Below are 12,726 nucleotides of genomic sequence, written 5' to 3'. Positions count from 1 at the left end.
CATTTAACCTCAAGCACAGAAATAAATGCAGTTTAACTGAGTAATCCTTTCACTGCCTTTACTGTGAACCAGTCTATCCTGATTAATACACTCTGTGGTCACTTTATTAGGTACCTCATATCAAATGAAGTGGCCACTGAATATACTGTTGGTGGTCTTCCACTGCTGTAGCCCATCCACTTCAAGGTTTGACATTTTGTGGGTTTAGAGATACTCTTCTGCACACCATTGTTGTAATGCATGGTTATTTGTTGCTTCCAGTCAATTTGAACCAGTCTGACCATTCTCCTCTGACCTCTCTCACTAATAAGGCATTTTCTCCCAGACAACTGCCACTCACTGGATGATCTTCTGTTTCTTGTGCCACTCTCTGTAAGTTCTAGAGACTGTGTGAAAATCCCAGCAGATCAGCAGTTTCTGAGATACTCAATCCACCCTGTCAGTTATCAACAAACATTCCACAGTCAAAGTCACATTTCTTCCCCATTCTGGAGTTTGATCTGAACAACAACTGAATCTCTTGACCATGTCTGTATGTGTTTATGAGTTGCTGCCACATGATTGGCTGATTAGGTATTTACATTAATGAGGTCTACAGGTGTACCTAATAAAGTGGCCAGAGTAGATATGCTCTCACTGCCTACTGCTTTATCCCATGACATACTCCTGCTCTGGATTCCAAACCCTGCCAGTCTAGTTTGAACCCTCCCATGTACATTTTTACTTATCTATAAAAGCTCTTAAAGTCTACTTTTATAGTTCTCACCACTCTGCCCTCATTTCTATCTTCCTATTCTCAATCATCAACTTTGTAAGACTCAATGGTATCTTTAATTTCTCCCATCAGTCATGAATGAATCACTTTTCCTATTAGGACTTAAAGGATTTTTTAAATCTTGGGCATTATTTTTTGAATGCCAACCATTGAAGGTTATAACATTGAATATACAATGTCTTCTCCCAGTGATCCACAACCAACTCTTTTTTTAAAAAGTGAATTTATTATCAAAGTACCATATACAACCCTGAGATTAATTTTCTTAGGGGAATGTTCAATAAATCCAGTAACCATAATAGATTCAATGAAAGACCACACCAATAGGGTGGTAATCAGTGTGCAGAAGACAACAAACTGTGCAAATGCAAAAAGAAAAAATAATAAATAAGAAATATCAAGAACATGAGATGAAGGGTCCTTGAAAGTGAGTGATGGGGCAAGTGAAGTTGAGTGCTGGTTTAGGAGCCTGATGGTTAAATGCTAATAACTGTTTCTGAACCTGGTGGTGCGAGTCCTGAGGCTCCTGTAGCTTTTTCCTGCTGGCAGACGAGAGAAGAAAATATGGCCTGGGTCACTTCCTGTGTTTAAATTAAAGATACTAGTTTCACATTGCGTTTTAAAGTGATATAGTTCAATGTCAATTTCTATTGCATTATGGTTACTTTTCCTCCATAGCCCATTAACAACAAGAATATCAATTAATTTTCCCTAACTGCACAAAATGAAAGGCAAAATAACCTTTTTCCTAATTGGGTCATCAACACATTGATCGAGAAAAACATTTCACATACATTTCAGGAATTCATCTTCCAGTTTATTGTATCAAAATGTATTCATCCATCACTATGGAATATTATTGAACATTGTGGGATATTTATTTCCCAGCATTAGTCACCTTGTATCCCCGATTCCATACTGGAACTGAGATCAGCATCATCATTCAGTCTGTGCTGTTAATTCATTTACCTTAGAAACATTGAAAACCTACAGCACAATACAGGCCCCTCGGCCCATAAAGCTGTGCCGAACATGTCCTTACCTTAGAACTACCAAGGCTTACCCATAGCCCTCTATTTTTCTAAGCTCCATGTATCCATCCAGGAGTCTCTTAAAAGACCCGATCATTTCCACCTCCTCCACCACCACTGCCGGCAGCCCATTCCATGCACTCACCACTCTCTGCATGAAAAACCTACCCGACATCTCCTCTGTACCTACTTCCAAGCATCTTAAAACTATGCCCTCTCGTGCTAGCCATTTCAGCCCAGGAAAAAACCTCTGACTATCCACATGATCAATGCCTTGTTGCAAATGCTTCAAGCATTCAGGCATGGTGCCTTTAAATTCCGCACTTTGACTTTATTTACTCTCACTTACCATTTTTCCAACTTTCCACAGCACTTCTTCAGTGACATCTTTGACTCAGGCACCAGGAAGGCAACGTGCCAAGGTGGAATCATATATAAAGCTACAAAAATATTTTCCTGCTTCCCAGCTATTGAATCCCTATACCAGTCGGCTGAGATCCATCTCACTAATAACTTATAAACTATAAGCATCTCTTATACCAATTAATTTATACCAATGTTGTATGGTCAGATCAAAAGCCAGTACAGTCTTGAGATTTTCCCACAGACTTTATTCTCTCAAGATAACTGCACTCCAAGGGTGGCAGAATACAACCTAAACCATAGTTTCTGAGCCTTCCATATTAAATTCCAAGCAGTACTGGGGAGTGATGTTAGCTGACATCACTTAATCTGAGTTGAAAGATTTCCTTTATATCCAATTGCAGTGGGTCTTCCCTGAGTTCTGTATTTATTTATCCCAACTGAAACATTCAAATCCAGAAGGACACCTTTAGCAGTCACTAGATTTGATTACTAAATTGAATTTAAGAACAATTAAAGATAAAAAATTGAATACACTTGAATAAAATTGAATACTCACCAAAACCCAAATTCTAAGAATAGCTGTAATCTAGGGATTACTGTACATAAACCATAAATAGTATCTGAAACAAGTGTATTGTGTCCTTCCTGGTGTATTTCTAATTAGTAGCTCTCACTGCTTAATTGTAAATTCACAGCTGTTGTTGATTACTCATTATCACATTGTTAAGCAACTCCCTTTTGTCATCAGGTGGGCCCTTTTATATCTTTAGTAGATAAGACCATAAAACACAGGGATTTAGAATGTATGTCTAGTGCACATTCTGGAGCAGAGGGTGGCGGTAATGCACCATTAAGCTGGATGCCAACTGCTGTAAAACAAGAGAGAGAGAGAGAGAGACCATAAAACACAGGAACAGAATTAGGCCAACTGGCCCATTGAATCATTTTGCCATTCAATCATTTTTCTTCTCTTCCTCAACCCCAGTTCCCAGCCTTCTCCCCATAACATTTGATGCCATGTCCAATCAAAAAGCTATCAACCTCTGCCTTAAATACAGCCAGTGATCTGGCCTCCACAGCTGCATATGGCATCAGATTCCACAAACTTTCCACCCTCTGGCTAAAGAAATTTCTCTGTATCTCTGTTTTGAAAGGGTGCCCCTCTATTCTGAGGCTGTGCCCTCTTATCCTGGATTCTCCCACCATGGGAAAAATCCTTTCCACATCTACTCTGTCGAGGCCTTTCAACATTCGAAAGGTTTCAATGAGATCCTCCCTCATCCTTCTGAATTCCAGTGAGTACAGACCAGGAGCCATCAAATGTTCCTCGTATGATAACCCTTTCATTGCTGGAATCATCCTTGTGAATCTCCTCTGGACCCTTTCCAATGCCGGCACATCTTGTCTAAGATAAGGGGCCCAAAACTGTTCACAATACTCAAGGTGAGGCCTCACTAGTGCCTTATAAACCCTCAGCATCACATCCTTGCTTTTGTATTATAGACCTCTTTAAATAAATGCTAACATGGCATTTACCTTCCAAACCACTGACTCAACCTGCAACTTGACCTTTAGGGTATTCTGCACAAGGGCTCTCAAGTCCCTTTGCATCTCAGATTTTTGGATTTTCTCCCCATTTAGAAAACAGTCCGCACATTTATTTCTACTACCAAAGTACATGACCATGCATTTTCCAACATTGTTGGAAGGTCAGTGGGACTAGGCAGAAAATGGTTCGGCACAGCCAAGAAGGGCCAAAAGGCCTGTTTCTGTGCTGTAGTTTCTATGGTTCTATGGTTCTATTGTATATCATTTGCCACTTTCTTGCCCATTCTCCTAATCTGACAAAATCCTTCTGCATCCTACCTGTTTCCTCAACACTACCTGCCCCTCCACCAATCTTTGTATCATCTGTAAATTTAGCAACAAAGCCATCTATTCCATCATCTAAATCATTTATATACAGCATAAAAAGAAGTGGTCCCAACACCGACCCCTGCGGAACACCACTGGTCACTGACAGCCAACCAGAAAAGGATCCTTTTATTCCCACTCGCTGCCTTCTACCTATCAGCCAATGCTCTAACCATGTTAGTAACTTTCCTGTAATACCATGGGCTCTTAACTTGGTAAGTGGCCTCATGTGCGGCACCTTGTCGAAGGCCTTCTGAAAGCCCAAATATACAATGTCCACTGCATCCCCTTTATCCATCCTACTTGTAATCTCCTCAAAGAATTCCAACAGGTTCGTCAGGCAGGGTTTTCCCTGAAGGAAACCATGCTGAATTTGTACTATCTTGTCCTGTGTCACCAAGTACTCCATCACCTCATCCTTAACAATTGACTCCAACATCTTCCCAACCACTGAGGTCAGGCTAACTGGTCTATAATTTCCTTTCTGCTGCCTTCCTCCTTTTTAAAGAGTGGAGTGACGTTTGTAATTTTCCAGTTAGAAACCATGCCAGAGGACAATGATTTTTGAAAGATCGTTTCTAATGCCACCACAATCTCTAACGCTACCTCTTTCAGAACCCTAGGGTGCAGTGCACCTCCTCTCTTGTAATAGTAACTGCATCCACTTCTCTTCCTGCAGACACTACTAGTGTCTTCCACAGTGAAGACTGATGCAAAATAGTCATTTAGTTCATCACCCATCTCCTTGTCCCCTGTTATTATTTCTCCTGCCTTATTTTCTAGCAGTCCTATATCCACTCTCATTTCTCTTTTATTTTTAACATACTTGAAAGAACTTTTACTATTTCCTTTGGTGATATTTGCCAGCTTGCTTTCATATTTCATCTTTTCCCTTCTAATGATTTTTTTTTAGTTGCTCTCTGTAGGTTTTTAAAAACTTCCCAATCCTCTATCTTCCCACTAATTTTTGCTTTGTTGTATGCCCTTTCTTTTGCTTTTACAATAGCTTTGACATCCCTTGTCAGCTATTTGAGTATTTCTTCGTTTTTGGAATACATATGTGCTGCACCTTCCTCATTTTTCCCAAAATGCACACCATTGCTGCTCGGCTGACATCCCTGCCAGCAGCTCCTTCCAATTTACTTTGGCCAACTCCTCTTTCATACCACTATAATTTCCCTTACTCCAATGAAATACTGCTACATCAGACTCTACTTTCTCCCTATCAAATTTCAAGTTGAACTCAATCATATTGTGGTCACTGGTTCCTAAGGGTTCTTTTGCCTTGAGCTCCTTAATCACCTCCATTTCACCCAATTATATAACAACCAATCCAGTATAGCTGATCCCCTATTAGGCTCAATGACAAACTGCTCTAAAAAGCCATCTCTTAGGCATTCAACAAACTCACTCTCTTGAGATCCATTACCAACCTGATTCTCCCAATTGACCTGCATGTTAAAATCTCCCATGACTACCACAACATTGCCCTTTTGACTTGCCTTTTCTATTTCCTGTTGTAATCTGTGGTCCACATCCCAGCTACTGATGGGAGGCCTGTATATAACTGCCATCAATGTCCTTTTACACTTGCAGTTTCTTAACTCAACCCACAAGGATTCAACATCTTACAATCATACATCACATCTTTCTACTGATTTGATGCCATTCTTTACCAGTAGAGCCACACCACCCCCTCTGTCTACCTTCCTATCCCTCCAATATAACGTGCAACCTTGGACATTCAGCTCCCAACTACAACCATCCTTCAGCCACGATTCAGTGGTGGCTACAACATCATACCTGGCAATCTGTAATAGTGCAGTGCAACAAGATCATCCACCTTATTTCTTATGCTATGCACATTTAGATACAACACCTTGAGTACTGTATTTGCTATCCTTTCTGATTCTGCATCCCTAATGTTTTGATACTCAGCCTGTTGGCTGCAACTAAGTCCAATCACCTGCCTGCCCTTCCTGATAGTCTGACTGCATGCTATCTTTACTTTTTTACCATCTGGCCTATCTTGAGCCCCTTCACCCTGGTTCCCACCCCACCCCGCCAAATTAGTTTAAACACTCCCCAGCAGCTCTAACAAACCTGCCCGCAAGAATATTGGTCCCCCTCGGGTTCAGGTGCAACCCATCACTTTTGAACAGGTCATACCTCCTTCAGAAGAGATCCCAATGATCCAAGAACCTGAAGCCCTGCCCCCTGCACCAGCTTCTCAGCCACGCATTTATCTGCCAAATCATCCTGCTTCTACCCTCACTGGCGCATGGCACAGGCAGGAATCCAGAAATTACTACCCGAAAGGTCCAGCATCTCAGCCACGCATTTATCTGCCAAATCATCCTGCTTCTACCCTCACTGGCGCATGGCACAGGCAGGAATCCAGAAATTACTACCCAAAAGGTCCTGCTTCTCAGATGGAAGCACCTGTTAGAAGTTGTAGGAATTTCAATCAATTTTTGAATCTGCCTCTTGTAAGAACGCCGAGACGTATGGTATTTTTACACCGGCTCCTTGCATACCGTAACACACTGGTGAATAATAAAACCATCTTCAGCTATAGCTACGCTGGGACCGGAGATATCTCTGTCTAGTTCAAGAAAGCAGGAAAAACTCATGAGCGGGGGCAGAATAAGGTGTAAAAAAGTAAAGTCAGGAAATCATTGCCACCTTTCACTCACTTGTTTTTGTTCTCTGCCGTTCTGCAGTTTTTGGGGGTTCTGATAACTTGGCTGTACACCACCCGGCTACAGGACATCATCTATGAGCATGATAGAATGGACGTTGGTCTGATGGGTGGACAGTCTTCTGGACCTCGGAAAGCAGATGTCAGCACGTCAGGAACAGGATGCTGTTGGTGCTTACCTAATCTTGACACTGTTGCATAAAACTTTTCAAGGGTTCTGATAATCTTAAACCTGAGAGAGACAGAGGGAGAGGGAGAGGGAGAGGGAGAGACTGCAGCATCAAGTTCCCAAAAACTGTCATATAGCTCAGGGATGTAAAGAAAATCAATTTTCAAACCTTGCAGCGTATTTAATAGTAATTGAGCCCAGGGAAGATGAAGAATAATTTTCAGAGATGGTACATTCACAACTAAAATTGTTAAGACGTCATTCAAATGTTAACATCTTAGGGTATATCAGCATTTTTGCTGTCTTAATTGATACCTTCCTTTATTTCTTTCTTTCTTTATTAATCTTTTTATTGATTTAAAAGGAACATAAATACAAACAAGAGGAGAATCATCTCAAATATATATATATACTGTATGAATAACAATACAGAGATTGAAATAGATATTATCAAACTCATACATAGTGTTAAGCTAGTATATAATATATAATAAAAAAGAAAACAGTGATTCTCCTCTTATCAGTTCATGAAGAGGAAAGAAAAAACTTTGAATTTTAAATGAAGAAAAAAAACCACTACACTATACAAAAAAAAGTAAAAAAAGGGGACTGGGCAGTCCATCCTGAGGATACAACCAAAAAAAAAAAGAAAGACCTTCTGGTCAAACCTAAAACTTCGAAAAAAAATTGGAAGAGTAATAAATCAAATCAAATGAAAATATTGAATAAAAGGTCACCAGATTTGCTCAAATTTAAAGGATGTATCAAATGTCTGACTTCTTATTTTCTCTAAACTTAAACAGGACATAATGGAAGAAAACCAATAAAAGACAGTAGGTGGATTAGAATCCTTCCACTTCAGTAAGATGGCTCTCCTAGCCAATAAAGTTGAAAAGGCTATCATACGTTGAGCAGAAACAGGAATATTTCCTGGTTTCGATGGGGTAATCCCAAATATTGCCATAAGTAATTTAGGTTGTAGGTCCAGATCCAAGACTTCTGATAATGCTTTAAAAACATCTCTACAAAAATTGTCTAGCTTTATACAAGACCAAAACGTATGAGTTAAAGTGGCCACCTCACTATCACATCTGTCACAAATGGGATTGATGTTGGAAAAAATACCTGCTAGTTTATCCTTTGACATATGGGCCCGATGCACTACCTTGGACTGTATCAAGGAATGACAGGCACAAATAGATGAGTTATTAACCAAATGAAGAATATTGCTCCATTGATTATCTGAAAATGACTCTTGAACTTCCAATTCCCAAGCACATTTAATTTTATCGTTAGATATCACTTGTAAATTCAATATCCATTTATAAATTATAGCTATCAGCCCTTTTTGAAGTGGTTTAAGCTGAAAGAGAGCATCCGTCATATCAGGTGGATAAGCAGAAGGGTAATTGGGCAGCAAATCACATAAAAAATTCCTAATTTGTAAATATCTAAAGAAATGTACATTAGGTAAACCATATTTATCCACTAACTGAGAAAAAGACATTAAACAGTCATGTAAAAACAAATCTGAAAATGTTGTTATTGCCTTGGTTTTCCAAATTAAAAAGGTCTTATCCAAAATTGATGGTTTAAAAAAATTTAAATGGATATTACTAGAAAGAACAAAATTATTCAACTGAAATAATCTACGAAACTGAAACCAAATTCTTAAAGTATGTTAATAATAGGATTAGAGTCTTGTCTACTAATCTTAGAAAACAAAAAGGGAAGAGGAGCTCCCAGTAAAGAGGCCAAATCCTTTTTTTTACGAAATCTTGCTCTTATTGCTATAGGCATCCGTTAGTCTCATGACACCATGGATTTGCACCTTGGGAGGTTTCCATGGCGCAGGCCTGGGCAAGGTTATATGAAAGACCAGCAGTGGCCCATGCTGCAAGTCTCCCCTCTCCACGCCACCAATGTTGTCCAAGGGAAGGGCATTAGGACCCATACAGCTTGGCACTGGTGTCGTCGCAGAGCAATGTGTGATTAAGTGCCTTGCTCAAGGACAAACACACTGCCTCAGCCAAGGCTCAAACTAGCGACCTTCAAATCACTAGACGAATGTCTTAACTACTTGGCCACACGCCAACAATATTGCTATGATGCACTGTATTGCATTGGGCGTTCAAAGCCAGCATTGAGATTTACTCATAATTTGATGTTAGAACCAGCATATTTCCCTATCATCCTGTGACTTGGTGTTTGCTGTCCCTCAATCTTACCTCTTCAGTAGCTTGGTTCACCCCGCCCCTCCGTTCCACCACAAGGTGATACTAAACATTTCAGAAATTAATACAACATGAGGAAGAAATGGCTTCATTAAATTTTGGCCAGGAATGAACTGTAGATATGGGCTATCCTTGGTATCCATCAGACTTATGTTTACAAAGACGGCCAAATTATGCCCATTCCTCCCGTTACAACCAACCTCTATCCTGCAGTTCTGGATGTTAGGCCGTAATACACATAATGCTGTGAAGGCTCTGACAGGGAGTCTGTGATTTTTATTTTTGGCTTCAAATTAATATGTGTACAATTAATTTTTGAAAAAGAATAAATGAGTGATTTTGCAAACACGATTTTGTATTGATCACTAGAAGCACAAAACACAGTTATTTTATTTGCTTTAAATGAATGACAATTTTCCAGAATGTACAGCTGGTGGGAGCACGTACAGGTTCACATTAAATAAGGACTGTCAGGGCAAATGCAGAAGTTGAAAATTTGATTGGCTCCTACTATTGTTTTTCCCTAGTTCCAGAACTGATTTAACAAAGTAGCCAAGAGTATTCTTTAAAATGGAGTGTTTACATTGCCTTGAATCTACCAATAACCCATCCCCATTCACCTGGTCCTCAAGGTGTTAAAAACATTTTGTTTTGTGGGCTGGCTGGTGGCACAATGACATCAGTGCCGGACTCTGGAATGGAGGTTCCCGGGTTCGAACCCAGTCGCAGCCACTCCCGAGTACACTTTCTATCCATGCCAGGTTGAGTGTCGAGATTGCAACTCGACCTCGTAAAATAAAAGGGAAAAATACTGCGAATTGTCTGTGTGAGGAGTGGTGCACCACACAGTCTCTCTCTCTCTCGCTTCGCGCCTTGTAAAGGCATGAAAAAGACATTGTCCCACCAACATTGCACACGGACGCACGCAGATGCACATGCCAAAAAAAAACAAAATGAAACATTTTGTTTTTGACTCACAGAGTCATATAGCATGGAAACTGGCCCTTTGCCCAAGACGTCCATGGCAACTGGAGAGCTAGTTCCATCTATGGTCTCACGTTTGGACCATAGCCCCCTAAACCGCTCCTATCCATGTACATATCTAGATGGCATTTAAATGCTACTAATGTGCCCACCTCAACCAGCATTTCTAGCAACTCATTTCAAATACACATCACCTCTTGAGTGAAGATGCTGCCCTTGATGCCCACTTCAAATCTCTCAGCTCTGATCTTAAACCTCTTGCTTTTAGCACACCCTCCCTTAGGAAAAGACTATATCCCTCATGATCTTATATACTTTAATCAGGTAACACCTCAATCATAGGGAGTATAAATTATAAAGCCACATGGTGTTATTGTTTATATTCCCTAGAAGGTTGTAGCAGAATTAAACTATTTGGCTCGTCAAGACTGCTCCACCATTCCATCCTAGCTGATTCTTGGCCTCCACAGCCATCTATGGCAATGAATTCCACAGACACATCATCCTCTGGCTAAAGAAATTCCTCCTCATCTCTGTTCCACACAGACATCCTATTTTGAGGCTTGTGTCCTCCCATTATTTGAAACATCCTCTCCACGTCCACGCCATCTAAACTCCCGTGAGTACAGACCCAGAACAATTAAATGCTCCTCACATGTCAACCTTTTCATTCCCAGGATCCTTCCTCTGGATCCTCTCCCATATCAGCACATCCTTTCCGATCATAATCTAAAACAGAATTCACCGTGCAATTTGAGGGGAAGAAGCTATAGTCAGATGTATCAGTATTACACTGGAGTTACAGAAAGGAGCCCGCCAAAGTTGATTGGAAGGAGACACTAGCAGGGATGACGACAGAGCAGCAATGGCTGGATAGATACATCCCAAAGAAGAGGGAGTATTCTAAAGGCAGGATGGCACAAGGTAAGTCAAAGCCAACATAAAAGCAAAAGGCAGGGCATTTAATAGAGTGGAAAGCTAGAGGAAATTTTTTAAAACTAATAGAAGGCAACTGAAAAAAACCATAAGTGGGGGGGGGGAGATGAAACATGAAGGTAAGCTAGCCTGGAGTATCAAAAATGATACCAAAAGTATTTTTCAAATATAAAAAGAATAAGAGAGAGGCAAGAGTGGATATTGAACCGCTGAAAAATGATGCTGGAGAGATAGTAACGGGGGCCAAGGAAATGTTGGATGAACAGAATAAATATTTTGCATCAGTCTTCTCTAGTAGTATGCCAGAAGCTCAAGAGTGTTAAGGGACAAAAGTGAGTGCAGTTGCTATTAATAGTTGTTGGGAAACTGAAAGATCTGAAGGTAGGTAAGTCACCGCAACCTGATGGACTACACACCAGGGTTCTAAAGGAGGTAGCTGAAGAGATTGTGGAGGCATTAGTATTAATCTTTCAAGAATCAGTAGATTCTGGCAGAGTTCTGGAGGAATGGAAAATCGCAAATGTTACTCCACTCTTCAAGAAAGGAGGGAGGCAGAAGACTGGAAATTATAGGCCAGTTAGCCTGACCTCAGTGGTTGGGAAAATGTTGGAATCCATTGTTAAGGATATGATTTTGGGATACTTGGAGGCACATTATAAAATAGGTCAAAATCAGCATGGTTTCATTAAGGGAAGATCTTGCCTGATAAATCTGTTGGAATCATTTGAAGAAGTAACAAGCAGGATAGGCAAAGGAGAATCAGTGGATCCTTGGATTTTCAGAAGGCCTTTGACAAGGCGCTGCACATGAGGCTGCTAATCAGGACAAAAGCCCAGGGTATTACAGTAAACATATAAACATGCATAGAGCATTGGCTGTTTGGCAGAAGACAAAGAGTGGGAATAAAGGGATCCTTTTTGGATTCCCAGTGGCTAGTGGTTTTCCACAGGGGTCTGTCTTGGGACCACTTCCTTGTACGTTATATGTCAGTAATTCGGATGATGAAATTAATGGCTTTGTGGCTAAGTTTGCAGACAATACACAGATAAATCATAAGACCATAAGATATAAGAGCAGAATTAGGCCATTTGGCCCATTGAGTCTGCTCCACCATTTCATCATGTCTGATCCATTTCTCTCTCAGCCCCAATGTCCAGCCTTCTCCCTGTATCCCTTCATGCCCTGAATAATCAAGAATCTATCAAGCTCTGCCTTAAATACACCCAATGACTTGGCCTACACAGGTACCTGTGGCAACGAATTCCACAGATACACCACTCTCGGGCTAAAGAAATTCCTCCTCATCTCCATTCTATTCTGAGGCAGTGTCGCCTGGTTTTAGACTCCCCCACCACAGGAAACATCCTCACCATATCCACTCTATCAAGGACTTTTAATATTCAATAGGTTTCAATGAAATCCACCCCCCCCCCCCACAGGTAGAGGGGCAGGTAGTGTTGAGGAAGCAGAGAGGCTGCAGAAGGACTTAGTCAGATTAGGAGAATGGGCAAAGAGGTGGCAGATGGAATACGGTGTCAGGAAGTGTCTGGTAGAGTGAAAGCAAAGACTATTTTCTAAATGGGAAGAAAATTCAAAAATCTATGGTGCAAAGGGAT

At 40.7% G+C, this 12,726-nt stretch overlaps 1 protein-coding gene across 1 annotated transcript in view; it reads left to right on the top strand.

Annotated features, from left to right (window-relative positions):
- tspan15 (tetraspanin 15) overlaps window positions 1-9,519 on the top strand; it is a 136,343-nt gene extending 126,824 nt beyond the window's left edge. The window contains exon 8 of the mRNA XM_072239704.1: window positions 6,810-9,519. Within this exon, the coding sequence (XP_072095805.1) occupies window positions 6,810-6,989 (180 nt within the window). The 3' untranslated portion in view covers window positions 6,990-9,519. The remainder of the gene's footprint in view (window positions 1-6,809) is intronic.
- The last annotated feature ends 3,207 nt before the right edge of the window (window positions 9,520-12,726 follow it).

The sequence above is a fragment of the Mobula birostris genome, chromosome 21 (genome assembly GCF_030028105.1).
Source record: "Mobula birostris isolate sMobBir1 chromosome 21, sMobBir1.hap1, whole genome shotgun sequence".
In the NCBI taxonomy this organism is placed as follows: Eukaryota; Metazoa; Chordata; class Chondrichthyes; order Myliobatiformes; family Myliobatidae; genus Mobula; species Mobula birostris.
This window is presented reverse-complemented; position numbering and strand designations above follow the sequence as displayed.